Here is a 26,215-nt window from a genome sequence, read left to right on the forward strand (position 1 = left end):
AAAAGTTCTAGTGCCCTTTTTAAGTGACCAAAAACATGGAAGGGCACCTTGGCCCCCTCCCAAGCCAATTATTTTCCCATAGTCACCGGATCAAAATTCTGAGATAGCCATTTTATTCAGCATAGTCTAAAAACCTTATAACTATGTCTTTGGGGACGACTTACTCCCCCACAGTCCCCGTGGGAGGGGCTACAAGCTACAAACTTTCACCAGTGCTTATATATAGTAATGGTTATTCGGAAGTGTATAGACGTTTTCAGGAGGATTTTTTTGGTTGGGGGAGTTGTTGAGAAGAGGTAGATATGTTGGGGGAACTTTTCCATGGAGGAATTTGTCATGGGAGAAGAAAATTTCCATGAAGGGAGCGCAGGATTTTCTAGCATTATTTAAAAAAAAACAATGAAAAAATAAATATGAAAAAAGTTTTTTCAACTGAAAGTAAGGAGCAGCATTAAAACTTAAAACAAACAGAAATTATTACGCACATGAGGGATTCACCTCCTCCCAATACCTCGCTCTTTACGCTAAAGTATTTTTAGTAATTTCAACTATCTATTTTACGGCTTTTGTGATTCAGCGGTCATTCTTAAGGAATTAGGGCAAAATGTAAGCTTTAGTGTAAAAAGCGAGGTACTGACGAGGGGGTAAACCCCCTTATATACGTAATAAAAACATACGAATACAGAAGCTCGTTGCGTAAACTAATTCGTAAGTTACGTATATCTTTTACTAATAAAAACGTTCGTGAAAAATTAAAAGTTCTAGTTGCCTTTTTAAGTAACCAAAAAATTGAGGGGGCAACTAGGCTCCCCCCCCGCTGCTTTTTTTCTCAAAATCATTCGATTAAAACTATGAGAAAGCCATTTAGCCAAAAAAATAAATATGCAAATTTCGTTTTAATTGTTTATGTGCGGAGAGCCAAAATCAAAACATGCATCACTTCAAAAACGTTCAGAAATTAAATAAAAAAAAACGAGTTTTTTTAACTGAAAGTAAGGAGCGACACTAAAACTGAAAACAAACAGAAATTATTTCGTATATGAAAAGGGCTGCTTCCTCCTCAACGCCCCCCTCTTTACGCTAAAATTTTTTACTGTTTTAAAAGTAGAGTTGAGAGTAAGTGTCAAACTCTAGCGTAAAGAGCGGGGCGTTGAGGAGGGAGCAGCCCCTTTCATATGCGTTGTAATTTCTGTCCGTTTTAGGTTTTAATGTCGCTCCTTACTTTCAGTTAAAAAACTTGTTTTTCTTAAATTTAATACATAATCTAAAATGGCTTAGGAGATGAATTACCTGCGACAATGAATTACAGTGAATTACCTGAAAAAAGGTATTTCGTATTTTTGAAGATTAAACTTACTTTTACTGAGCAGTGCTACGTCACAGAAATGTGGGAGGGGGTATGTCTTCAGTTTCTTATGAAGGAGCATAAATGGTATTAATCGAAGTCTCAGGGGGCAGCTTTAATTGTTTTCTTTTTCACCGGGAAAGCAAAAAAAAAATGTTTTTTTCAGAATCTAAGAGGAGCAAGAGAATCTAGGTGAAGGGAATTTTGTCCTGCCGGCTACCCTTTAGCCCTCTTGTTCTTGTTTATATTTAAATAGCATCAACCTGTCGTAACTTCAAAAGAAGATACACATTTCGAAAAATAACTCATAATTTCTGGAACTTTTAGTTTAACTTAAACTCATGGAGAGTACACTTGAATTTCTTATCCTTTAATAGATTAAATAAAAAACAGTTTCCAACTGAAAGTAAAGAGCAGCATTAAAATTTAAAATGAACAGAAACTATTCCGTGTTTTAGGGCGGCTGCCCTTTCCTCAACCCTCAGTCTTTACGCTAAAGTCTTAAGTTCTTTAAGAATAGTTATCATTCAAATTTAACCACACTTGTGTTTGAGAAGTCATTCTTAAAGAATCATGACCAAAACTCATGCTTTGGCATAAATAGTGAGGGTTGAGGAAGGGGCAGCCCCCCTCTCATACAGAACTTTTTTTCTCATTTTATGTTTAATGTTTTTCCTTACTCTCAGTTGAAATATCATGTTTGTTTAATGTCTAACCATTTTTAAGGTGATGTCGCTAACCCTTTTTAAGATTATGCATGTAAAATTTCCTCAGGAAAACTACTCCTGAAACTTTTCCTTACGCAGAAAATTTTTCCCGTGGGAAAATCCTTCCCCTCCCTCCACAATGATTTCTCCCCAAAATAATTTTGTTATTGAAAAACTGAAAAATACTATACGCGATCAATAGATACTACTTATAAGTATCTGCCCGCCCACAGAGGTCTTACTCGTTTGCTTTAGTTTCTTGTTTTTTTTTCTGTTTTGCGTAGTGTTTGTTTTGTTTCTTTTATTGATACTCCGCTTTGATTTTTTGTAGCGGGTCAATAGTAAATTATTATTATTATTATAGGCCAGTTGCGCAATTTACAGCCCTTTTCCCAAAGACTCTGGGGGGTTATTTTCATTATAAAACACCTGACCTTTCAGCTATGCTGAATCAAATGGCTCTCTTAAGTTTTTGACTGGATATCTTTGGTGAAAATGGGGTATCAGAGTGAGGCTAATGGCCATCCAATCTTTTAAGTAACTTAAAAAGGGCGCTAGAACTTTGAATTTCCGTTCAAACAAGCCCTCTTCCGATCTTCTATGACTATTGGCTTCATACGGTAGCCCTGGCAAAAAACAAATAAACAAACATCCCTGATCTGTTTTCTGGTAAAAAAAAAAAAAACTTTTTTGTAAATAGGAGCTCGAAACTTCTTTAATAAAGACAATTGGGTTATTTGATATGCTTAATCTGATGGTGTAATTTTCATTCAGATCGTTTGCTTTTTGTGGAGTGTTTCCCCCTTTTGAACTCGTAGTCTTTTGCTCTTTTACTTTACATTTTCTTAGACTCGTAGCTTTTTATAGGTATGATTAAACTTGCAAGTTTTATTCGTTTTTAATTAGCACAAAAAAAACATTCTTTTGATATATCTATTGTTATCAAAATTTGGAGTTTTCTTTTTTTCAGAGTTTCTGTTACTATTCGGGCGAGTCGCTGGGTGCTTATAGTTTGTTGGCACGAAATTTTTGATATAGCAAGGCTGAATAACGAATGATTAGCTAATGAAGCATTGCTTTGAAACTAAAAATTAGGTCGTCTTAGCGGATTCGGTATTTTGTGATCATTAACCAAAAATTTGACTACATTTCAAAAATAAGTTTGTAAAGTAAAAAATTTGAATCATATTAGTATCCTTTAGTAGCCTATTGAAAATACTAATAGAATCATATCAGTATTGAAATATATTATCTGAAATATATTGTCAAATAAACCTGAAAATTAAATTAATACAATAACTATTATGTAATGAATATACACTAAATAGCTACAAAAAAGATATAAAAGTAAATAATAAAATAATAAAAACGTGACAAATTAAGAAAAATAAAGATCGATTAAACAAAAAATTTAAACATAAGAAATATATGGAATGTGTAATTAATGTAAAATTATGCTTTTAAAAATGATAGAGTTGCCTTTATTTAGCGGATTCTTTCTTTTTTTTTATCACGAAAATCTCTTAACCGGTCAATATTTTTCAGCTAAATATGCAAATTACATAAATAAAAAACTCAAAATCCAGAAATATGCTCCCTAAGTGAGCTCACTAAAACAAATGTGTCGTCGAGTTAAAAAAAATTTTAATGCAGATTTTTTGCAAAAACCGTGATAACTTTTCTTTAGATTTTGAGACTTATAAACAAAGCAGACCAAGCCAATTCAGATTATTGATGTTTTCCATCAATGAGATGATTTAGATTACTTCAGCAATTCAACCCAGACACGAATCAAAGCTTTGTCCATGAAGTTAAAATGTCACAGACATCAAATAAAAATATTTTTTGCCTATTGGACACATTCGTGCTGAGAACCATAATTTACGAAGGTTTTTGTCGCTACTGTTTTAAAATTTTCTAGTTTTAAGGGCAGTATTACATTTTCATCAGCGTTGCCACGTTGAAGCGTGAAAATGAATGAGCAAAATTAATTAATTAAATTTGAATACAAATTTTGTTGTTAAAATGTTCATCTTTTGATCCACAAAGACAACTAAACTGATAAGCAAAGCTACGTTTTAAGCCGTTTGGTGCCACATTTTTTTGTTTATTATCAGCTGAACTTTTCACCCTAGTTCCATTTTTTTTTTTTTTTTTTTTTTTTTTTTTTTTTTTTTTTTTTTTTTTTTTTTTTTTTTTTTTTTAAGCACTATCTACGGCCAAAAACTGCGTATTTGCACATAAAGATTGTTTGCATTTGAAATTGGATTCTCTACATTTTCTCCAAAAAAATTTAAGATAAATATAGTTTTACAAGTTCCCCCTTAACCAGTCAATAAATCTGATTTCATTTTAATTGTCCTTGATACTTCAAAATTGAGCTAGGTTTTAGTCTTAATTCAAAACTATTCTCACGCATTAATATGTGTCACATACTCCCTTTTTTAGATTTTACTATCAAAAAGATTCCTTAATGATGGTTTCCATTGGGATTGTATCCCAATGGAAACAATCCCAGCACTCTTGAGAGTGTATTTCCTTCAGGAGAAAGTTTTTAAGCCTGTTCTTTGAGTCCTTGAATATGTTACTTTACATCATTTGAACTTGATTTCTAAAGCTTTCTTTTTCTTTCCAGTTGGCCCAACTTCTACCAATGGAAGAAAATTTTTTTCTTCTCTTTCGATTTGACAATCCTCTTGATTCGAGTGTCGAGTTTATGAAAGTGAGTCAAGTCTTATTTGAATTAATGAATAGTTTTTTAGATCATTCTGCCTTTCGATTTAAATTTAGATTAAACGTTTATAAAATCATAAGCAATGGGGATATCTTTTGTATTAGCCCCTGAATAAAACAAAGTAATAAAGGGCTTCCTTTTCATATAGTGTCTGAACAGATTCCTTAACGGTTTCATGAGATAATTGATGTTCGTTTTAAATCTTAGGATGGAGTTTTAATTAGGATGGAGGAGAAGCGTGCGTAGCTGTGCTGGCCTCGGGTGGCTTGGTTTCGCGGTGAACTGTTATTACTAGTAGCTAGAAGCTTAAGTCTTGACGTCACTCTTCATTTTCCCTTGAAAACCCTCCTTTCTTAGGTGAATTTCTGCCCCTTTTTAATATCTAATATAATTTCGAGATGGGTTCTAATATTAGGGAGTAAAAGCTCGTTTTAGCGCCTGATCTTTCCTAATTATAAATTTTGGCCTTTATATAAAAATGCTTCGAAAATGTAAATACCCCAGAACAGTTCTAACGTTAAGATTTGCTAGTTTTTTTTAGGGGATATAAAATATTAAAATTGAGTTTTCTCGTCGTGAAGTCAACATTTCTAGGCGGGGAAGCGGATTATTTGACAATTATCGCTGCTAGAAGATGCCTTCCACTTTTGCGCATGTAAGCATCTGAATGAAATCTTTATTTCACATTAAACATAGTTCTGCAACAAGACGGGAGTTATTATCCCATTAGCATTTATGTTGCATGCATGATAATAGTTTACTTTTCCCACTGAAAGGACGTAAAGGGGTAAGTCAACCTCCATATAGATTTGAAAAGCCACTCGTGAAAACATTGAAAATTTGACCTTAAACCGTATCTTTGTGAGGGTTCATGTACCTTCCCCCTCAAACAAAAAAGACCTAAGGATCGTTTCACCTCCCGATAGTTGGTGTGCAACTGTGTAATCATTTGTAATACTGTATATCATTTTGTTTGGATCATATCAGAGGCAGCCCTCGAGTACTGTCTAAGTAAACAGAAATATGCCTGTAAGGTTTTATTTTTACTTTTACTTTTTTTTTCGGCCACTTCGTATGGAAAGACCAAGGAAACTTTGAGGTGGTCGTTCTATTGGATATATATGAGGTTGTAACGCCTTTTTTAAGACTCAAAGATAGGAGGGCAATCACTTGATTGAAGACAGCAGCCCAGTATTGCCTAAGTAAATTACTCATTGTTCTTTTATTTTTTTATCATTTCCCCATCCACTTCACATGGAAAGAATGGTCGTAAAAACTTTAGAGCGAGCTCATTCGATTGGAAATTAAAAAATTTCTTGTGCTCTCTTAAAGAGTCTTAAGTTATCGGAAGGTAAACATTCTTTTACTACTTGAAGTGGCAATTGGAAATTGAAGACTTTCGGATAGTAATACTTTTCAAGATGTTCGAAAGTTTCATAGAAATGCCTCGGGGAACAGCATGAGCCTTATGCTGGGAAAATGGGGGGTTAGATTGATTTTCAAGGTCCAGTTGGTTTCAAACTTTCATGGATCGTTCTCTACCTCAAAAGGATCGACAATATCCTATAATAGATAGGGGGCCCTGAAACGGGCCAACAATTCATAAGTCTGTACGATCCTCCACTCACCCTCTACCAAAAACAAAACTCGAAAAGAGCCAAAAAATTGTTTGTCTAATCGACTCAAAGTTTAAATCTTTAAATCCTCAGGCTAAGAACTCCCAATGCATATAAAAAGAAAATAAATTTGTTGGCCCGAAATGGGACCCCAACTAAGGACTAGAAAAAGGTCATTAATTTTTTCTAATCACTCCGCAAGGAGAGGTGGCTGAAAAACCAATGGAATAGTCTCGTTCGAGTTGAAACTGAACGTTTTAGTCTCCTTTTTAAGGGTTAAAATTGATTTAAGGGCAACTGACGTACATCCTCTTTTTTCTTCTTCTTTGCGACTCTCCCTCCCGTAACCCTAGTAATGATACTCTACCAAAATTATGGCACTATTATTTTGTAGAACCATCAAAAGGTCTAATAAACGTACCTCCAGGGTTCGAATCACCTCCATGGCCACAGGGGCAATGACCCTTAATTATGTAAGCAATACTTTGTTCACAGATGGCTTTAGGTAGAAAAAGTGGCAAATTTGGTTTGGGTTGATCGATGAGCTGTAAAATTTGGTAGGCTAAGGCTCCCAAAGTTTTTGAAGTATATTCCCTGGAAACAACATGTGTACTGAGTAAATTAAAAGACGCTATAAGCGACTGAATTCAATGTAATCTCTAGTATCTCGGTAATGGCGTTGAGAATGATTTGAAACTTTCAGGGACTGATAGGGATAATATACGTGGGAAGTGGAATAATGTGATTGGCCGGCAACCAATGGATCAGTTAAGGACTTGGGGGAGGGGAAGATAAAGACTGAAAAATATTATATGTATCCATGTCATAAAAAATAGCATATTTTCAATATTTCAAGAACAAGTTTGGAGATAAAGTTGAAAACTGCAGGTACTGTTGAGGAAAGGGAAGAAAGGGTGGGCAAGAGGATTTAAAAGCTTATGTTGGAGTGAGGGTGTGTGACTGAAAAATAATTTTCACACACCGTAACATTTTTTGTACTATTATATCCTATAGGAATATCCTATAGGAAGGGAAAGAGAACTTCCAGTTTCGGTTTTGGGGAAGGGTTTAGCTAAAATTCACACGTCATTGTTCTATAGATACGGTTTTGTCCTAGGGTAATGTTGAAGAAGAAAGGACGGCAAAGGGACTTGAAACTTTATGTTTGGAGGTGGAGGTGCAAGCGCCGAAGCAGTTTTGTCTCCAAAATATTTGTTTCCCAAAAAAGCTAGCATTTATTGTTTTTTTTTCAGAAGAACAATAAACTCGTATCTGTAAATTTCTGGATCAAGGAGCTCTGATGCATAGAAAGAACTTAAAAAACAATTTTCCCCATAAAACAAGGAAAGTTTTTTCCGGTCCATCAAATCTTACGATGCTTTTGTTTTAGCCCTGATGACCAAAGAAGTGACTGGACATCGAATGTTTTTGATCGGCCCAGACCAAAATGCTAAAATATTCTTGATACCAGAAAATCAGGTCCTAGTTTTTTTAAATGCATTTAATAGTTTCTGGCTTAGGTTGACAACTAATCAGAAAAAAAAATCTGAAAACAATTATGGCTGGAAAGAACGAAATTTTGTTTTATTATGTTGTCTTTCATACTCTTGAAACCTACAGGGTGTGGATACTTGAGGTTTGGTTTTATCAGTGTTAAACACCTGAAACTGGGCTGGAACATTTAGTTTTCTCGGGTTGGCTTGAACTTAAAAGATATGTAGACCGGACAAAAGGGAAGTTCGTTCGATCCAACAAACGGCTACAAAATAACTAACAAATAATAGGGTCCATTTACGTTCTGTAATAAAACTCTGTTAATGTCTATCCTTAGCGCAAAAAAAAATTCTACTGAGCCACTTGTGGCTTTTTCTGCCATTTCTTTTTTTGGCACAAAACCAAAGTTTAGCCTGAAAGAGGGGCAAATGGCTATCGGTTGAAAATTATGAAAATTAATTAATGAAAATTAAATTGGAAATTAATGAAAATTAAAAATTAAAGGAAAATTAATGAAAATTAAATTATGAAAATTATGACAACCAATCTAAAATTATCGAAAATAATACATACTGAGCTTTCCAGTTTTACAGACAGTAATACCACTCGGTGGTACATCGTTCTTGAAGAGTCAATTGGCCAACACAAAATAAAAGCTAACATAAACATTTACAAATTATTTATTTAACTAAGATGATTTATTTGAAACTTAATCAAATTGTGCAAAATGGTTTATAAATACTCATCAGCCATTGCTAAGTAAGGTCGGTAGATTTTTTTTGTAGAAGGGGGAATGTAACCAAAGAGTCAAAAAGTGCGTCTAATGTCAAATTTCCTAATATTCTGTCAGCCCTTAAATCGATTAAAAAAAATCAGGTGAAAGTAAGGAGCAACGTTAAAACTTAAAACGAACACAAATTTCTGGGTATATGAGGTGGACCCTTCCCCAGCCTTCGCTCTTTATGTTATGCTAAATTCTTAAAGTTCATCAGAAAATACTTGTCATTCAGATCCAATGGCCCTTGTGTTTGGGAAGTCTTTCTTAAAATATTTTGACAAAAAGTCAAACTGTAACGCAAAGAGTGGGAATTAAGAAAAGGGCAGCCCCCCTCATGCACGCAGTAATTTCTTTACGTTTTGAGTTTTAATTTTGCTTTTTACTTTCAGTTTAAAAAAAAACCTGTTTTATATTCATTTCTGATTGTTTTCCAAATCATGCCAGGATACCTCCCCCTGTCTAAAAATCCCCACGAATACTGCCCCCTCAGTGGAGAATTCTACCCTTGAACCCCACCCCCAACAAAAATCCGTGAATTTCCTTATATCAAATTTCCACTTTTTAGAGTTTCGGTTACTATTTGACCGAGCCGGTACTTACTGACAGTTCTTTACCACAAACTATTTGAGCATTATTGTTGGATTTGGCCTGCAGTATAGATGCTGCGTAGTGGTATCGCCCCTTTTATGGCGGATTAAATAAATACAAAAACAAACTTTTTCAGTTGAAAATAAGGAACAACATTAAAACTTAAGGAAACAGAAACTATTACGTATATGAGGAGGTCATACCCTCGTCAATACCTCTCTTTACGCTAAAGTTCAAATTTTGTCCCAATTCTTTAAGAGTGACTCCTGAATGACAAAGGCCGTTTAACAAGAATAAATGGTCCTTTAAAAATTACTAAAAAAAACTTTAGCGTAAAGAGAAAATTGAAGAGGGAGTAACCGCCTCATATAAGTAATATTTTCTGTTCGTTATAAGTTTTAGTGTTCCTCCTTACTTTCAGTTGAAAATATTTGTTTTTTATTTAATTTCTGACCGTTTTTAAATAATGCTGGGAAATCTGGCTCTCCCTCTATGGAAAATTCCCTTCCCCCATGAAAGTTCCTCCGTTGAAAGATCATTTCACCTAACGCCCTCCCCTTGACCCCCCACCAGACCCCCTGAAAACGTCAGTATACTTCCCAACAGCTAATCATATATATAAACAATGGGCAAAGTTCTTAACTCACAGCCCTTCCCCCACGGACTCCAGGGTGTTAAGTCATCCTCAAAGGCATATTTTTAATATTTTTCGACTATGCTAAACAAAAAGGCTATCTCAAAATCTTGATTGGGTGACTTTGGGGTAAAATGAGCGTGGGAGGGGGACTAAGCACCCTCCAATATTTTTGGTCACTTAAAAAGGGCACTAGAGCTTTTGATTGCCGTTCAAATGAGTTCTCTTCCGATCCGCTACAATCACGTGCTCGATATGATCATCCGCGGGAAAAAAAAAACAACAAATGAACACTCATCCGTGATCTTTCTTCTTGCAAAAAATGCAAAAATCCGCATTTTCGCACATAGGAGCTCGAAACCTCTGCAGTAGGGGTTTTTGTATGCTGAATATGACGGAGGGATTTTTCATTAAGATCACTTTATCTATTAAGGGTTTATCCCTCTTCTTCAAAATTTGGGCTAATTTTCTTCAAGCTAGTAACTTTAATGAGTACCATTAAATTTTATGAATTTTACATAAGCATCTAAATTTGATTCTTTTGATGCATCTATTTTTATCAAGGCTATGTTTCTTAGAGTTTCGGTTACTATTGCACTGCATCGCTCCTTACTTAAAATTCATTACCATTAACTATTTCATAATCTTTTTCTGTCTATTATAATGAAGTATATTAACAGGCTTGTTGATACATAAAGTAGAGAGCTGGGAACATCATTAACATAGCTGAGATTTGTATAGGGGGCGGTGGAGAGTGATATCAGGAGCTTTCATTTAACCTAGATTGAAACGAAAATATTTGATATTTTCCTGTTTAAAACTTTGGTTTATCGTTGTATTGTTTCCTGAGGGCATTGCAAACCTAGTCCATCCCACCAACGTCCTGGGAACATTTCTAGTAAAGACAAATTTATTCATATAACTCGCCTTGAAAGTCATTGAAATGATAGGCGTATAATATTTTTTTTCAAATCCTTGCGCCTCTCAATATACAATTAGATGGGTGTATTTTTTAGGAAGGGTTATAAAATTTTCAACTTTACAATCCAAGCGGCTCCTAGAAGAAGAAGAAGATGATGAAGAAGTTTATTATTATTCAATACAATACAATACAAAATACAATTCAAAATGGAATTACAATACACTTATTCCCCCTCGAAAGGCTCCATGGCTAGGGATACAAGGGGGGATGATAATCCCTAAGATATTGCTGATACGCTCTTTTGACATACTCCATGCACACATTGTATTTTAATTCAGTTAAACTTCGCCTCAGTATTCTCTGATATTTTTCTCTTCATGCCCTTAGCCTTAGTTGTAGCAGTAGTAGTGGTAGGAGTATTGCTAAATGTAGCAGTAGTAGGATTAGTAGTAGTGCTAACAATAGTAGCATTAGTAGTATGTACTCATTACCCTTTCATTAGTTGAACATCCCCCTCATGATGCCCCGGAAGTTTGATCTTGATACGGCACGCCGTTCCTAAGATATTGCTGATACGCCCTTTTGATAATCTGTGCACACATAGTATGTTTTAATTTTATTCAACTTTCCCCTCATTATTTAATTCAACTTTTCCCCTCAGTCAATTGACCTCCTCGTCCATTACCTGTAAGCTATAACTTAATGTCTTCAGTTTTTCTGAAGGTATCACATTCTTTGAAAGCTTCTACAGAATGCCCTTGGTCTTATTGAGCACTAAAGGTCAAACACTCCCTTTCTGCCATGGATTCTATGAGTTTTCCACTCGCCGATTCAGGCTCTAGGCTTGCCACAGCTACAACGAGTGCGGGAACAACAAGTTTGCCGCATTATTTGACCCACGGTGTGCGCCACTAACGATTAACATATAAATATATCTTTGGAGGGAGATGGGTGTCCCAATAGATATTACAATGACAGTAAATTTCAAATACTCTCTTCCTAACCCTAAACTGGCTTGTGTAAAATAATAACAATCGTAGGAGTATAGCTTGCTTTTATTTACCAATATTATAATCTCATATTATCTATCTCAACTCTGAACCTGAACTCTACAGACGAACTCTAAACAGGAACTAACTAACTAACTAAAAGTACATACACAAAAGATGTAAGTTTACCTCTTCCCCGTCACTTAACGACGTGGGCCAATAAAGCTAATAAAACTCCAAAATTGAAGTAACTTTATCCATAGATTATATTTCAATTGCAAGATTTAGCAAGCCTGTCAGAGGACTAAAATAGAACTCCAATACTAACCAATTTGTTCCCTCTTGCAAAATTACTGCTAATGAAAACAAGCTACCATCCACAAGAGTTTAACGTACCGATAGCATTACATTTAGGTTAATCTATGTATGAGAGAAAAGAGACATTTATCTGATAAAAAGGGTCACGGGTCCCAACACTTACCATATTGAAATATTTACCATACACGCTATATTACTCTATAGATATGACACCTATTTTCTTTTATGTTAAGAATTTATTTTAGTTTATACCTTTAACAAAGGAGTTGGTCAAGCACCCCAAATTTATGTTTCTTGTTCCTTCTTTTATTTCAAATTAAATAAAAAAAACAGTTTTTTTAACTGAAAGTAAGGAGCGACATTAAAACTTAAAACGAACAGAAATTACTCCGTATATGAAATGGGTTGTCCCCTCCGCAGTCCCACGCTCTTTACGCTAAAGTTTGACTCTTTGCCACAATTCTACTTTTTAAAACAACTAAAAACTTTAGCGTAAACAGCGTGGGACTGCGGAGGGGACAACCCATTTCATATACGGAGTAATTTCTGTTCGTTTTAAGTTTTAATGTCGCTCCTTACTTTCAGTTAAAAAAACTGTTTTTTTTTATTTAATTTCTGAACGTTTTTGAATTAATGCATGTTTGATTTTGGCTCTCCGCACATAAATTATTGAAATGAAATTAGTATATTAATTTTTTTTTGGTTAAATGGCTTTCTCTTAGTTTTGATCAGACGATTTTGAGAAATAAGGGGTGGGGAAGGAGGCCTAGCTGCCCTCCAATTTTTCGGTTACTTAAAAAGGCTACTAGAACTTTTAATATTCAACGAACGTTTTTATTAGTAAAAAATATATTTTTATTATGTGTACGAGGGGGTTTGTACCCTCGTTAATACCTCGCTCTTTACACTAAATCGTAAGTTTTGTTCCAATTCTTAAAAATGACCCCTGAATCAAATAGGCCGTAGAATAAATAGTTGAAATCACTAAAAATATTTTAGCATAAAGAGCGAGGTATTTATCTCCTCCTAAATACCTCGCTCTTTATGCTAAAGTATTTTTAGAACCCTACATATGCGTAATAATCTCTGTTTGTTTTAAATTTCAATGCTATTCCTTACTTTCATTTGAAAAAACGTTTTCATGTTTATTTTTTCATTGTTTTTTTTTATAGTAATGCTAGAAAATCCTGCGCCCTTTTCATTGAATTTTTTCCCCCGTGGCATATTTCTCCAAGGAAAGATCCTCCCACATAGCCCCCTCCCTCAACCCTACCCCCAAAACCAAAAAAATCCCCCTGAAAACGTCTGTACACTTCCCAATAACCATTATTATATGTAAACACTGGTTGAAGTTTGTAACTTGCAACCCCTCCCCCAGGGACTGTGGGGGAGTAAGTCATCCCCAAAAACATAGTTATTAAGATTTTCGACTATGCCAAACAAAATGGCTATCTCAAAATTTTGATCCGTTGACTTTGGGAAAAAAATGAGCGTGGGAGGGGGCCTAGATGCCCTCCAATTTTTTTGGTCACTTAAAAAGGGCACTAGAACTTTTCATTTCCGTTATAATGAGCCCTCTTGCGACATTCTAGGACCACTTGGTCGATACGATGACCCCTGGGGAAAAAAAAAACAAAAAAAACAAACAAATAAACACGCACCCGTGATTTGTCTTCTGGCAAAAAATGCAAAATTCCACATTTTTGTAGATAGGAGCTTGAAACTTCTACAGTAGGGTTCTCTGATACGCTGAATCTGATGGTGTCATTTTCGTTAAGATCCTACGACTTTTAGGGGGTGTTTCTCCCTATTTTCCTAAATAAGGCAAATTTTCTCAGGCTCGTAACTTTTGATGGCTAAGACTAAACTTGATGAAACTTATATATTTAAAATCAGCATTAAAATGCGATTCTTTTGATGTAGCTATTTATATCAAAATTCAATTTTTTAGAGTTTTGGTTACTATTGAGCCGGATCGCTCCTTACTACAGTTCGTTACCACGAACTGTTTGATATAGATCTAGGCCAAGTGATAAACCTGTAACAGACCTAATTCACCGTACACTATAAATATATCAGTAAATTGATATGCTTACTATATAGATGCACTTACTATATAGACTTTATTACTATACAGATATGACACACATTTTCTATTACAATAAGAACTCATTTTTGTTTATACGCTTAACAATTAAGTTGGTTAAGCACCTCAAATTTAGATTTCTTCTTCACTCTACTATTTTTGATTTTAGATCTGGACGAAGTATGACACCGATAGCAGTGGATACATAGAAGCAGATGAACTAAAGGTAAGTAATATGAACTCGCAAAACCTCTCATATGAAACATTTTTTATATAATGCGTCTCCTATAATACAAGTCATAAAATCCATGCAACTAGTAATAGTAATAATAATAATAATAATTTATTTATAACCCACAAAGTACATTAAACTGTGGAGTAAACACACAAAAAAAGAAAAAAACAAGACAAAAAACATAACAACATAAATAACATAGCAGTATAACAACATACAACATAAGTAAATTACTTCAATTCAAAAAATGGCCAAAGAGGGTCAAAAACACCAATCATTTGTCGAGTTTTAAGACATATATCCTTAGATAAATGTTTCAGTCGCGAGGGCGCATCAACGATGTCAAATTTAGAAACAACTGTATGATTCCGATACCACCGAGGCAGACGCAGCAATTACTTGCAATATTTAAAATATCCTGAGCGTATTTTCTTTGTATCCTTCTTGCGAAGGAGGAAAGCAAAACCAGAAAGATAAAAAACAGCAGGGGCGCAAAAACTAGAATAAAGACGGCATAGTCCGTTTCGGTTATACCGACCACGATTTGGTGAAATTTTCGCGTATCCAACCCGCATACGTTTCAGCACGCTGGACGTAATAGCGGAGCAAGTAGAAAAAAGTGTCGTGGAAAAAGAGAGAGCCAACCATTTAATACTTGCTGAGCATGGTATAGTTGAAGAACCCAAGCAAAGAGGTGATGCTGATGGAGGACTCCCAAAAAACAAAAACTCACATTTGGAGGCATTAACTGAAAAGCCTACTGTGGATAGTGCGGCTGAAAGCCGGTAAAAGTTGGTAATTAGACTATGTTTTGTCCAGCTAAGAAGCAGAACATGATCAGTATATGCAACGTGACTAATGCCTAAATTATCATTTTAAAATATTGACGGTTGAAGACGTTGGAGACACGAAGCTAAAACATATTTAAATATGCTCTGGGATAACACGGCACCTTGCCTAACGCCTTTTTTTAACAGGAATATACTAACCTACAGTACCATTCCACTTCACCCTAACTGAAGAATTAGCATACCAATACTTAAGTACGGAAACAATAGAAAGGTTAACACCTGAGGCTGCTAGAGAAAACAAAGCATTTGAATGAATGAAATTGTCAAAAGCACTAGATATGTCAACAGTCAAACAATGCAGGGCACTTTTTTGAGCAACAGCTTGTTTCATTAGCCGACCCTCAATATGGTGAGCTTGAACACAGCCCATACCTTTTCTAAAACCAAGCTGGAAGGGTGTAAAATTGCACTTGGAGTTAATGGCCGGTATTAGCTTACTAACAAAACAAGACACAGTGATAGGACGGTAATTAGAGCAAGCACTGGTGTTCTTACCCCTCTTAACTATGGGATATATACAACCGGACAAAAAACTATTTGGCACAACGGAATGTGCCAAACACATCTGAAACAATAATTGCAAATGCTTCAGCAGTTCAGGACAATCATAAGCAAAAAACTTGAAGCAAAGACCATCACTATCGAGAGACTCAGACTTATTCACTTGCTTAAGAGCTCGGAGTATAACACCAGATTCCACCGACAACACTTGAGATTGGTTGATACGAATTGGGAGGATTTAGTGGACAAGCTTTGTAAAATGATTTTGGAGATTAATATTAAATGAAAGCAAAATATTTTTATAATGAGAAACGAAGTCACATAGCCGAAGAGACGAATTAATTGGAGGTGAACACTTTACACTGTTTATAACACGATCCCAGGATTTCTTGTCACAAGGACCATCGCAGGCATTCAGTCTCGCTCTACGCAGGGAATATTTGTACTCTCGTTTGGTTTTCTGTTTTATTTGATGTACTGAACCAGAAGAAGGACGATCACAGGCTATCCAAATACGGAGCCAGAACTTAGCTTTTTGTTTAGCTAGTATGATAACATAAAGTATAATCTTAAAGGAATTAAATAAAAAAAAACTATTTTTTTTAACTGAAAGTAAGGAGCGACATTAAAACTTAAAACGAACATAAATTAATCCCGTATATGAAATGGGTTGTCCCCTCCGCAATCCCTTGCTCTTTACGCTAAAGCTTTTAATTGTTTTAAAAAGTAAAATTGTGGCAAATAGTCAAACTTTAGCGTAAAGAGCGAGGGATTGCAGAGGGGACAACCCATTTCATATACGGAGTAATTTCTGTTCGTTTTAAGTTTTAATGTCGCTCCTTACTTTCAGTTAAAAAAAACTATTTTTTTTTTATTTAATTTCTGAACGTTTTTGAATTAATGCATGTTTGATTTTGGCTCTCCGCACATAAATTATTCAAATGAAATTTGTATATTAATTCTTTTTTTGGCTAAATGGCTTTCTCTTAGTTTTGATCAGACGATTTTGAGAAATAAGGGGTGGGGAAGGAGGCCTATTTGCCCTCCAATTTTTCGGCTACTTAAAAAGGCAACTAGAACTTTTAATTTTTAACGAACGTTTTTATTAGTAAAAAATATACGTAACTTAAGAATTAGCTTACATAACAAACTTTTGTATTCTTATATTTTTATTATGTATACTAAGGGGTTTGTACCATTGTTAATACTTCGCTCTTTACAATAAATCATAAGTTTTGTCCCAATTCTTTAAGAATGACCCCTGAATCAGAAAGACTGTGAAAGACCTGAATCAGAATAAATAGTTGAAATTACTAAAAATACTTAAGCATAAAGAGCGAGGTATTTATCTCCTCCTAAATACCTCAGTCTTTAAGCTGAAGTATTGTTAAAACCCCTCATATGCGTAGTAATCTGTTCGTTTTAAGTTTGAATGCTACTCCTTACTTTCAATTGAAAAAAGTTTTCATGTTTTTTTTCATTGTTTTTTTTATAGTAATGCTAGAAAATCCTGCGCCGGTTCCATTGAATTTTTCTTCCCCCATGACATATTTCTCCAAGGAAAGATCCTCCCACGTAGCCCCCTCCTCTCCACCCCACCCCCCAAACCAAAAAAATCCCCTGAAACGTCTGTACACTTCGGAATAACCATTACTGTATGTAAACACTGGTCAAAGTTTGTAACTTGCAGCCCCTCCCCCAGGGATTGTGGAGGAGTAAGTCATTCCTAAAGACATAGTTATTGTGGTTTCTAACTATGCAGAACAAAATGGCTATCTCAAAATTTTGATCCGTTGACTTTGGGAAAAAATGAGCGCGGGAGGGGGCCTAGATGCCCTCCAATTTTTTGGTCACTTAAAAAGGGCACTAGAACTTTTCATTTCCGCTAGAAAGAGCCCTTGAGTGACATTCTAGGACCACTTGGTCGATACGATGACCCCTGGGGAAAAGAAAAAAAAATGAACACGCACCCGTGATTTGTCTTCTGACAAAAAATACGAAATTCCACATTTTTGTAGATAGGAGCTTGAAATTTTTGCTATGGGTTCTCTGATACGCCAAATGCGATGGTGTGATTTTCGTTAAGATTCTATGACTTTTAGGGGGTGTTTCCGCCTATTTTCCAAAATAAGGCAAATTTTCTCAAGCTCGTAACTTTTGATGACAAAGACTATATTTGATGAAACTTATATATTTGGAATGAGCATGAAAATTCAATTCTTTTGATATATCTTTTAGCATCAAAATTCCATTTTTTAGAGTTTTGTTTACTATTGAGCCAGGTCGCTCCTTACTACAGTTCGTTACCATGAACTGTTTGATAAGGATTCTTCATATCTGGGTAATAGCATGAATAACAAACAAACACAGAGTAGAAACAATAGGGAAAACCTTTTCAAGCATTGGAAATCAGTTCCGTGGATATTACAATGGTCTCACACTTTAATGTAATTTTATTTATATACATATATACATATATATATATATATATATATATATATATATATATATATATATATATACTAGCTGTTGGGGTGGCGCTTCGCGCCACCCCAACACCTAGTTGGTGGGGGCGCTTCGCGCCCCCCCCCAAGCCCCCCCGCGCGCGTAAGTCGTTACGCGCGATAATAGTTACGCGCCATTGTAGTTGTGTCCCTATGTCCCACCTGTGAATATAGATAGATATATATATATATATATATATATATATATATATATATATATATATATATATATATATATATATATATATATATATATATATATATATATATATATATATATATATATATATATGGTTTTAACTACGTAAAACTTGCGAATATACAACATTCTTTGCTGTCCCATTGTCTTTGCATATAAATAGATTGTCAGGTTTACCGACTCTTGAACATGCAACATATAATGGTCCATGGGAAAACAATCTGTATTCAGATCTATACCTCATGTTTCTAATGATTGCCCTTGAGCTTTGTTGATGGTGATTGCTAATCGACCATTCCCTGTCCCGGTGTCCCGGTCGTCATTTACATCCCCCTGTTTCCCCCGGTGTCCCCGTTGTAGTTGTGTCCCTGTGTCCCGGTCGTCATTTATATTCCCTGTGTCCCGGTCGTCATTTGTATCCCAGTGTCCCGGTCTGTATATACATTCGTTTTTTAGTTTTGTTTTTCTCCTTTATTTTTTTCCTTTTTTTTTCTTTTTTAGCTTATTTAGATTTTTAGATTTTTTAGTTTGTTTATTAGTTTTTAGTTTTTTTTTCTTTTTAGTTTTTTTGTCCCGGTCGTCATTTATATCCCCCTGTTTCCCCCGGCGTCCCCGTTGTAGTTGTGTCCCTGTGTCCCGGTCGTCATTTATATTCCCTGTGTCCCGGTCGTCATTTGTATCCCGGTGTACCGGTCTGTATATACATTCGTTTTTTAGTTTTGTTTTTCTCCTTTATTTTTTTCCTTTTTTTTTCTTTTTTAGTTTATTTAGATTTTTAGATTTTTTAGTTTTTTTATTAGTTTTTAGTTTTTTTTTCTTTTTAGTTTTTTTGTAGTTTTTACCTTCTTTTTAGTTTTGTTAATTTTTTTTTTTACTTATGTCCTGGTCGTCATTTATACTCCCTGTGTCCCGGTGCTTTGTTGATTGCTAATCGAACATTCCTTTTGTCCTGGTCGCTTTCTCTTTGAGTGTCGTCATTTATTTTTTTCTTTTTTAGTTCTTTTAGTTTTTACCTTTTTTAGTTTTTTTTAGTTTTTTAGATGAAAATTTTTTTTAGTTTTTTCCTTTTTTTCTTTTTAGTTTTTTATTGGTTTTTACCTTTATGTTAGCTTATTTTTCAGTTTTTTCCTTTTTTTTTAGTTTTTTTTTATTTTTTATTTTTTTTAGTTTTTTACCTTTTTTTAGTTTTTTTAGTTTTTTTAGTTTTTTTAGTTTTTTAGCTTTTTTACTTTTTTTATTATTTTTAGTTTTTTTGTAGTTTTTGCCTTTTTTTAGTTTTTTCAGTTTTTTTTTTAGTTTTTTATTGGTTTTTACCTTTATTTTAGCTTATTTTTCAGTTTTTTCCTTTTTTTTAGTTTTTTTTTAGTTTTTAGTTTTTTAGTTTTTTACCTTTTTTTAGTTTTTTTAGTTTTTTTAGTTTTTTAGCTTTTTTATTTTTTTTATTAGTTTTTAGTTTTTTTTGTAGTTTTTGCCTTTTTTTTAGTTTTTTTAGTTTTTTAGCTTTTTTATTAGTTTTTAGTTTTTTTTGTAGTTTTTGCCTTTTTTTAGTTTTTTTAGTTTTTTAGCTTTTTTATTTTTTTATTAGTTTTTAGTTTTTTTTGTAGTTTTTGCCTTTTTTTAGTTTTTTCAGTTTTGACGTCACCTGATCCAGTTTTTTCAGGTGACGTCACCTGATCCACGATCCACAGATCCACAGACAACTTATTTTTATATATATAGATAGTTTTTTTTTTTTACTTATGTCCTGGTCGTCATTTATACTCCCTGTGTCCCGGTGCTTTGTTGATTGCTAATCGAACATTCCTTTTGTCCTGGTCGCTTTCTCTTTGAGTTTCGTCATTTATTTTTTTCTTTTTTAGTTCTTTTAGTTTTTACATTTTTTAGTTTTTTTTAGTTTTTTAGATGAAAATTTTTTTTAGTTTTTTCCTTTTTTTCTTTTTAGTTTTTTATTGGTTTTTACCTTTATTTTAGCTTATTTTTCAGTTTTTTCCTTTTTTTTAGTTTTTTTTTATTTTTTATTTTTTTTAGTTTTTTACCTTTTTTTAGTTTTTTTAGTTTTTTTAGTTTTTTAGCTTTTTTACCTTTTTTATTAGTTTTTAGTTTTTTTTTGTAGTTTTTGCCTTTTTTTAGTTTTTTCAGTTTTTTTTTTAGTTTTTTATTGGTTTTTACCTTTATTTTAGCTTATTTTTCAGTTTTTTCCTTTTTTTTTAGTTTTTTTTAGTTTTTAGTTTTTTTAGTTTTTTACCTTTTTTTAGTTTTTTTAGTTTTTTTAGTTTTTTAGCTTTTTTATTTTTTTTATTAGTTTTTAGTTTTTTTGTAGTTTTTGCCTTTTTTTAGTTTTTTTAGTTTTTTAGCTTTTTTATTAGTTTTTAGTTTTTTTTGTAGTTTTTGCCTTTTTTTAGTTTTTTTAGTTTTTTAGCTTTTTTATTTTTTTTATTAGTTTTTAGTTTTTTTTGTAGTTTTTGCCTTTTTTTAGTTTTTTCAGTTTTGACGTCACCTGATCCAGTTTTTTCAGGTGACGTCACCTGATCCATCCACAGACAGACAGACAACTTATTTTTATATAGATAGATATATACATATATATATATATATATATATATATATATATATATATATATATATATATATATATATATATATATATATATATATATATATATATATATATATATATATATATATGTATATATATATATATATTTATATATATATATATATATATATATATATATATATATATATATATATATACATATATATATATATATATATATATATATATATATATATATATATATATATATATATATATATATATATATTTGTCGTATTGTGCTGAAGACGACCCTTGGACATAGCGCCGAAATATCCACTGAATTGATTTCCACTGTCTTGAAAAGATTTTCCTTATTGTTTGTACCTTTTGTTTGTTTGTTGTGGAAAGGCAGTGTGGTCTTCGTGGCTATCTTCTATAGTATGAATAAGGTTTAAAAAAAGCTAGTAACTGAAGTATAACACCGTACTATTTTTCTTATTCATCTTAGAATGGAAAAAATACCCGATGACAGGTCCAGAATAGTTATTCGTTAAAAAGAAGGTGGGGAAGGCGTGGCCTCTTCTGATCTTCCTGCATCTACTAATAAGGAGACTTTTAAAGAAAAGGAAAGGATTGGGCTATAAGTATTTAATTCATTCTTTCTTTCTTCAAAGTCAATTCTGTCAAATGTATAGAAAGTCGCTTTTTAAATTATTGATCGACGTCGATTCAATATATTGCTTTAACAAAAAATTGTCTATGTTCATTGACAAGTTCTATACAGGCACTTTTTTATGGGTGTGAATAAAATAGAACCAAAGCAAAAGCTCTATAAAATATTGATTTAAAATAAAAAAATTAAATCTTATCTAAGTAGCAATAAAATGAGGCAAAATCTGAGCATAATTAAGCCTAAGGTGAAAGTCCCCTTATTACACTAATCAAGAGTTTTATCAATAAAACTTTATTGCCGTACTATTGGCAGATAAATACAGATATGGCAGACTAACATTAGGATGAGCCCAACATAGAATGCCAGTTAACTAACTCTAGTCCCACGTATAGGAGCAGTATCTGCTTACCATGGCAACTTAATTTCCAAATTAAGAAATTTTAGCCACTTCATCAAGTAGCTTATAGAGTTTAAAAACTATTGTTCTCTCGGGCAGTTTACCCATTTTTTGACCAACAGCCACGTAGCCACGGTCACGTAGATTGTTGTCAAGATTTGCTCAATTGGTCACTGATACAATTCATGAATATTGCTATCACAGCAATTTCTTTGTGAGGCTAGAATTACATTTGGGTATTCGCAGATTCAGTGGTGTTACCATTTTTGGGGGGTGGGCACTCTAAAGTTTTATTATTCCCTTGATTTTTTATCATTGTTTTCTTTTTTCCTTTTTTTTGAAACACAATATTATAAAAATGTATCCAATAATGAACTATATTTCGTTATGTTAATATTATATTTCGATTTTGCCATTTATATATTTGTTTAATTCCTTCACCACCACCACCACCCCCCTCCCCCCACCCAACGGAAAATCCCTATGTGTGTGGCTTTTTGGTGTAATGTATATTATGATACATTTTCTTCAGTTAAGAAATAAAATAAATATTCCACAAATGTCAGCCCGTCAAAAAAAAATTTGAAAGTTAGAAAAACAAGAAAATAGGTGTATTTATGACAAAAAGACAGAATGACAAAATGACAAAAATGACCCCATGACAAAAACGAACAATTTCTCTGAGCATCACATTCTCTATAAGATTGGAGCTTCCCCAGATAAACGGTACCGTATATGCTAGGAAAATAAGGAAGGTTAGTATCCTCAATTTTGCTAATGTTCTTTCGATTTTCTTATTGTTAACAAAGCGTCCCCGCACTGTTTATATAGAGTTCGGATTAATATATACTCATATCCCCTTAGAGTTTCCTTCGTGATTTCTTGGTAGAAGCACGCAGCGTGAATGACGTTTCCGAAGATAAGCTGATCGAATATACAGGCTCACTGGTAAGTATTTTAAAGATATTTAAGGAATCATGTCCCCTTTTGCTACGGCTTTATTTCCCATTTATAGAGCCTTGATCGATCAAAAATGATTTATCGAACATTAGAGATGCAATAATGTTCACAGGATGTCAAAGCTGCATTTTCCCGAATATTTTTAGTGCGGTCTCGTTAGTGTTTTTAGCAGGCAGAAGAAACAGATCATTGTTTAATCTCCCGAAAGGAAATCTCTAAATTCTTAATCCCTCCCCTAACCCGAAAAATCCTTGAAAGTTTCTTTTTGCTCTCCGTGCTATTGGACATATCAAGGTATAGGAACTATGAGTAATATTTGCTACCTTTTAATGAAACCTGTCGACTTCATTGAATCTCTTTGACAAGAAGCAGTTGCTTACCATCAGGGGAAAAATGGAATCCTCTCTTGTGAGGATCAAAAACCGTTTGGTGCTTCAAATCGTGTGTTTCTTTCATCGGAGATGCTTCAATTACCATTTATATAGAATCTGGTTTTAGTTATAAATTAAATTAAAAAACAAGTTTTTTAACGGGAAGTAAGGAGCGACATTAAAACTTAAAATGAACAGAAATTACTTCGTATATGAAAGGGGCTGCTTCCTCATCAACGCCCCGCTCTTTACGCTAAAGTTTGACTCTTTCTCTCAACTTTTCTTTTCAAAACAGTAAAAAACTTTAGCATAAAGAGGGGGGCGTTGATGAGGAAGCAGCCCCTTTCGTATACGAAGTAATTTCTGTTCGTTTTAAGTTTTTATGTCGCTCCTTACTTTCAGTTAAAAAAACTTGTTTTTTTTTTATTTAATTTCTGAACGTTTTTGAATCAATGCATGTTTTGATTTTGGCTCTCCTCAGAGGAATAATTAAAACGAAATTTGCATATTTATTTATCTTTTTGGCTGCATGGCTTTCTCATAATTTTGATCGAATGATTTTGAGAAAAAAAGAGCGGGGGAGGAAGCCTAGTTTCCCTCTGATTTTCGGTTAATTAAAAAGGCAACTAGAACTTTTACTTTTTTACGGATCTTTTTATAAGTATAAGATATACGCAACTTATAAATTAGCTTACGTAAAAAACTATTGTATTCTCATGTTTTTATTACATATATGAGGGGGTTCGCCCCCTCGTCAGTACCTCGCTCTTTGCACTAAAGCTTAAATTTTGTCCCAATTGATTAGGAATGACCCCTGAATCACAAAAGTCGTAGAATAAATAGTTGAAATTACTAAAAATACTTTAGCGTAAAGAGCGAGGTATTAGGAGGAGATGAGCCCCTCATAAGGGTAATAATTTCTGTTCGTTTTAAGTTTTAATGCTGCTCCTTACTTCCAGCTGAAAAAGCGTTTTCATATTTATTTTTTCATTGTTTTTTTTTAAGTAATGCTAGTAGATCCTGCGCTCCCGTCATGGAAATTTTCTTCCTCCATGACAAATTCCTCGATAGAAAGTTCCCCCAGCATATCCCCCTCTTCTCAACCCCTGCCCCCAACCAAAAAATCATCCTGAAAACGCTTGTACATTTCCTAATAACCATTACTATATGTAAGCACTGGTCAGAGTTTGTAACTTGCAGCCCCTCCCACGGGGACTGTGGGGGAGTAAGTCGTCCCCAAAGACATAGTTATAAAGTTTTTCGTCTACGCTGAATAAAATGGCTATCTCAAAATTTTGATCCGTTGATTTTGGGAAAATAATTAGCGTGGGAGGGGGCCTAGGTGCCCTCCAATTTTTTGGTCACTTAAAAAGGGCATTAGAACTTTTCATTTCCGTTAGAAAGAGCCCTCTTGCAACATTCTAGGACAACTGGGTCGATACGATCACCCCTGGGAAAAGAGCTAAGAGCTCATATGGCACTTGTGACGAGGCAAGAAGAGCTAAGAGCCAAGAGATCATATGGTATGAGCTCTAACAAAATTCTATGAATCAATAGATTGATTTAAAAGGAAAATAAGAGGCTTAATGCCGGTCAGGATTTAAAATAAGAGCTCTGAGTCACGATGTCCTTCTAAATATCAAAATTCATAAAGATCCGATCACCCACGCGTAAGTTGTAAATACCTAATTTTTTCTAATTTTTCCTCTCCCTTTAGCCCCCCAGATGGTCGAATCTGGGAAAACTACTTTATCAAGTCAATTTGTGCAGGTCCCTGACGCGCCTACCGATTTTCATCGGTACTCGCCAAATCACTAACAAAATTTGCCAAAGCACCTGACTCGCCAAATCACTGAACCCCTGCCCCCAACTCCCCCAAAGAGAGGGAATCCAGTACGGTTTCGTCAATCACGTATCAAGGACATTTGCTTATTATATCCACCAAGCTTCATCCCGATTCCTCCACTCCAAGTGTTTCCCAAGGTTTCCCCCTCCAACTCCCCTCATTGTCAAAGATCTGGTCGGGATTTGAAATAAGAGCTCTGAGACATGCGTTCCTTCTAAATATCAAATTTCATTAAGATCCGATCACCTATTCGTAAGATAAAAATATCCCAATTTTCTCGTTTTCCAAGAATTCCGGTTTCCCCCTCCAACTCCCCCCAATGTCACAGGATCTGGTCAGAATTAATAATTAGAGCTTTAAAGCACAAGATCCTTCTAAATATCAAATTTCATTAAGATCTGGTAACCCTTTCGTAAGTTACAAATACCTTAATTTTCAAAGTTATCCCCCCTCAACTCCACCAAAGAGAGCAGATCTGGTCCAGTTATGTCAGTCAAGTATCTTAGAGAGGTTTTATTCTTCCCATCCAGTTTCATTCTGATCTCACCGCTTTAAGTATTTTCTAGGATTTCCGGTCTCCCCCCAACTGCCCCCCCAATTACGCTGGATCCGGTTGAGATTCAAAATAAGAGATCTGAGTTACGAGGTCCTTCTAAATATGAAGTTTCATTAAGATCCGATCACTCCTTCGTAAGTTAAAAACACGTCATTTTTTCTAATTTTTCAGAAGAAACCCCTCCCCCAATACAGCGGATCCATTCCAATTATGTAAATCATCTATTTAAGACTTCTGCTTATTTTTCCCACCAGGTTTCATCCCGATCCCTCCAATCTAAGCGTTTTCCATCATTTTAGGTTCCCCCACCCCAAACTCCCCCCAATGTCACCAGATCCGGTCGGGATTTAAAATAAGAGCTTTGAGACACGA

The 26,215-nt window shown here is 34.1% G+C and overlaps 1 protein-coding gene across 4 annotated transcripts in view; it reads left to right on the top strand.

Moving 5' to 3' along the window:
• The window catches only part of LOC136032739 (calbindin-32-like), a 179,945-nt gene that overhangs the window by 112,276 nt on the left and 41,454 nt on the right, over window positions 1-26,215 (top strand). For all 4 annotated transcript variants that reach the window (XM_065713072.1, XM_065713071.1, XM_065713075.1 and 1 more), the window contains exons 5-7: window positions 4,688-4,774; window positions 14,381-14,437; window positions 22,975-23,058. In XM_065713072.1, coding sequence (XP_065569144.1) covers window positions 4,688-4,774; window positions 14,381-14,437; window positions 22,975-23,058 — 228 coding nt within the window. The remainder of the gene's footprint in view (window positions 1-4,687; window positions 4,775-14,380; window positions 14,438-22,974; window positions 23,059-26,215) is intronic.

The sequence above is a fragment of the Artemia franciscana genome, chromosome 11, assembly GCF_032884065.1.
Source record: "Artemia franciscana chromosome 11, ASM3288406v1, whole genome shotgun sequence".
NCBI lineage: Eukaryota > Metazoa > Arthropoda > Branchiopoda > Anostraca > Artemiidae > Artemia > Artemia franciscana.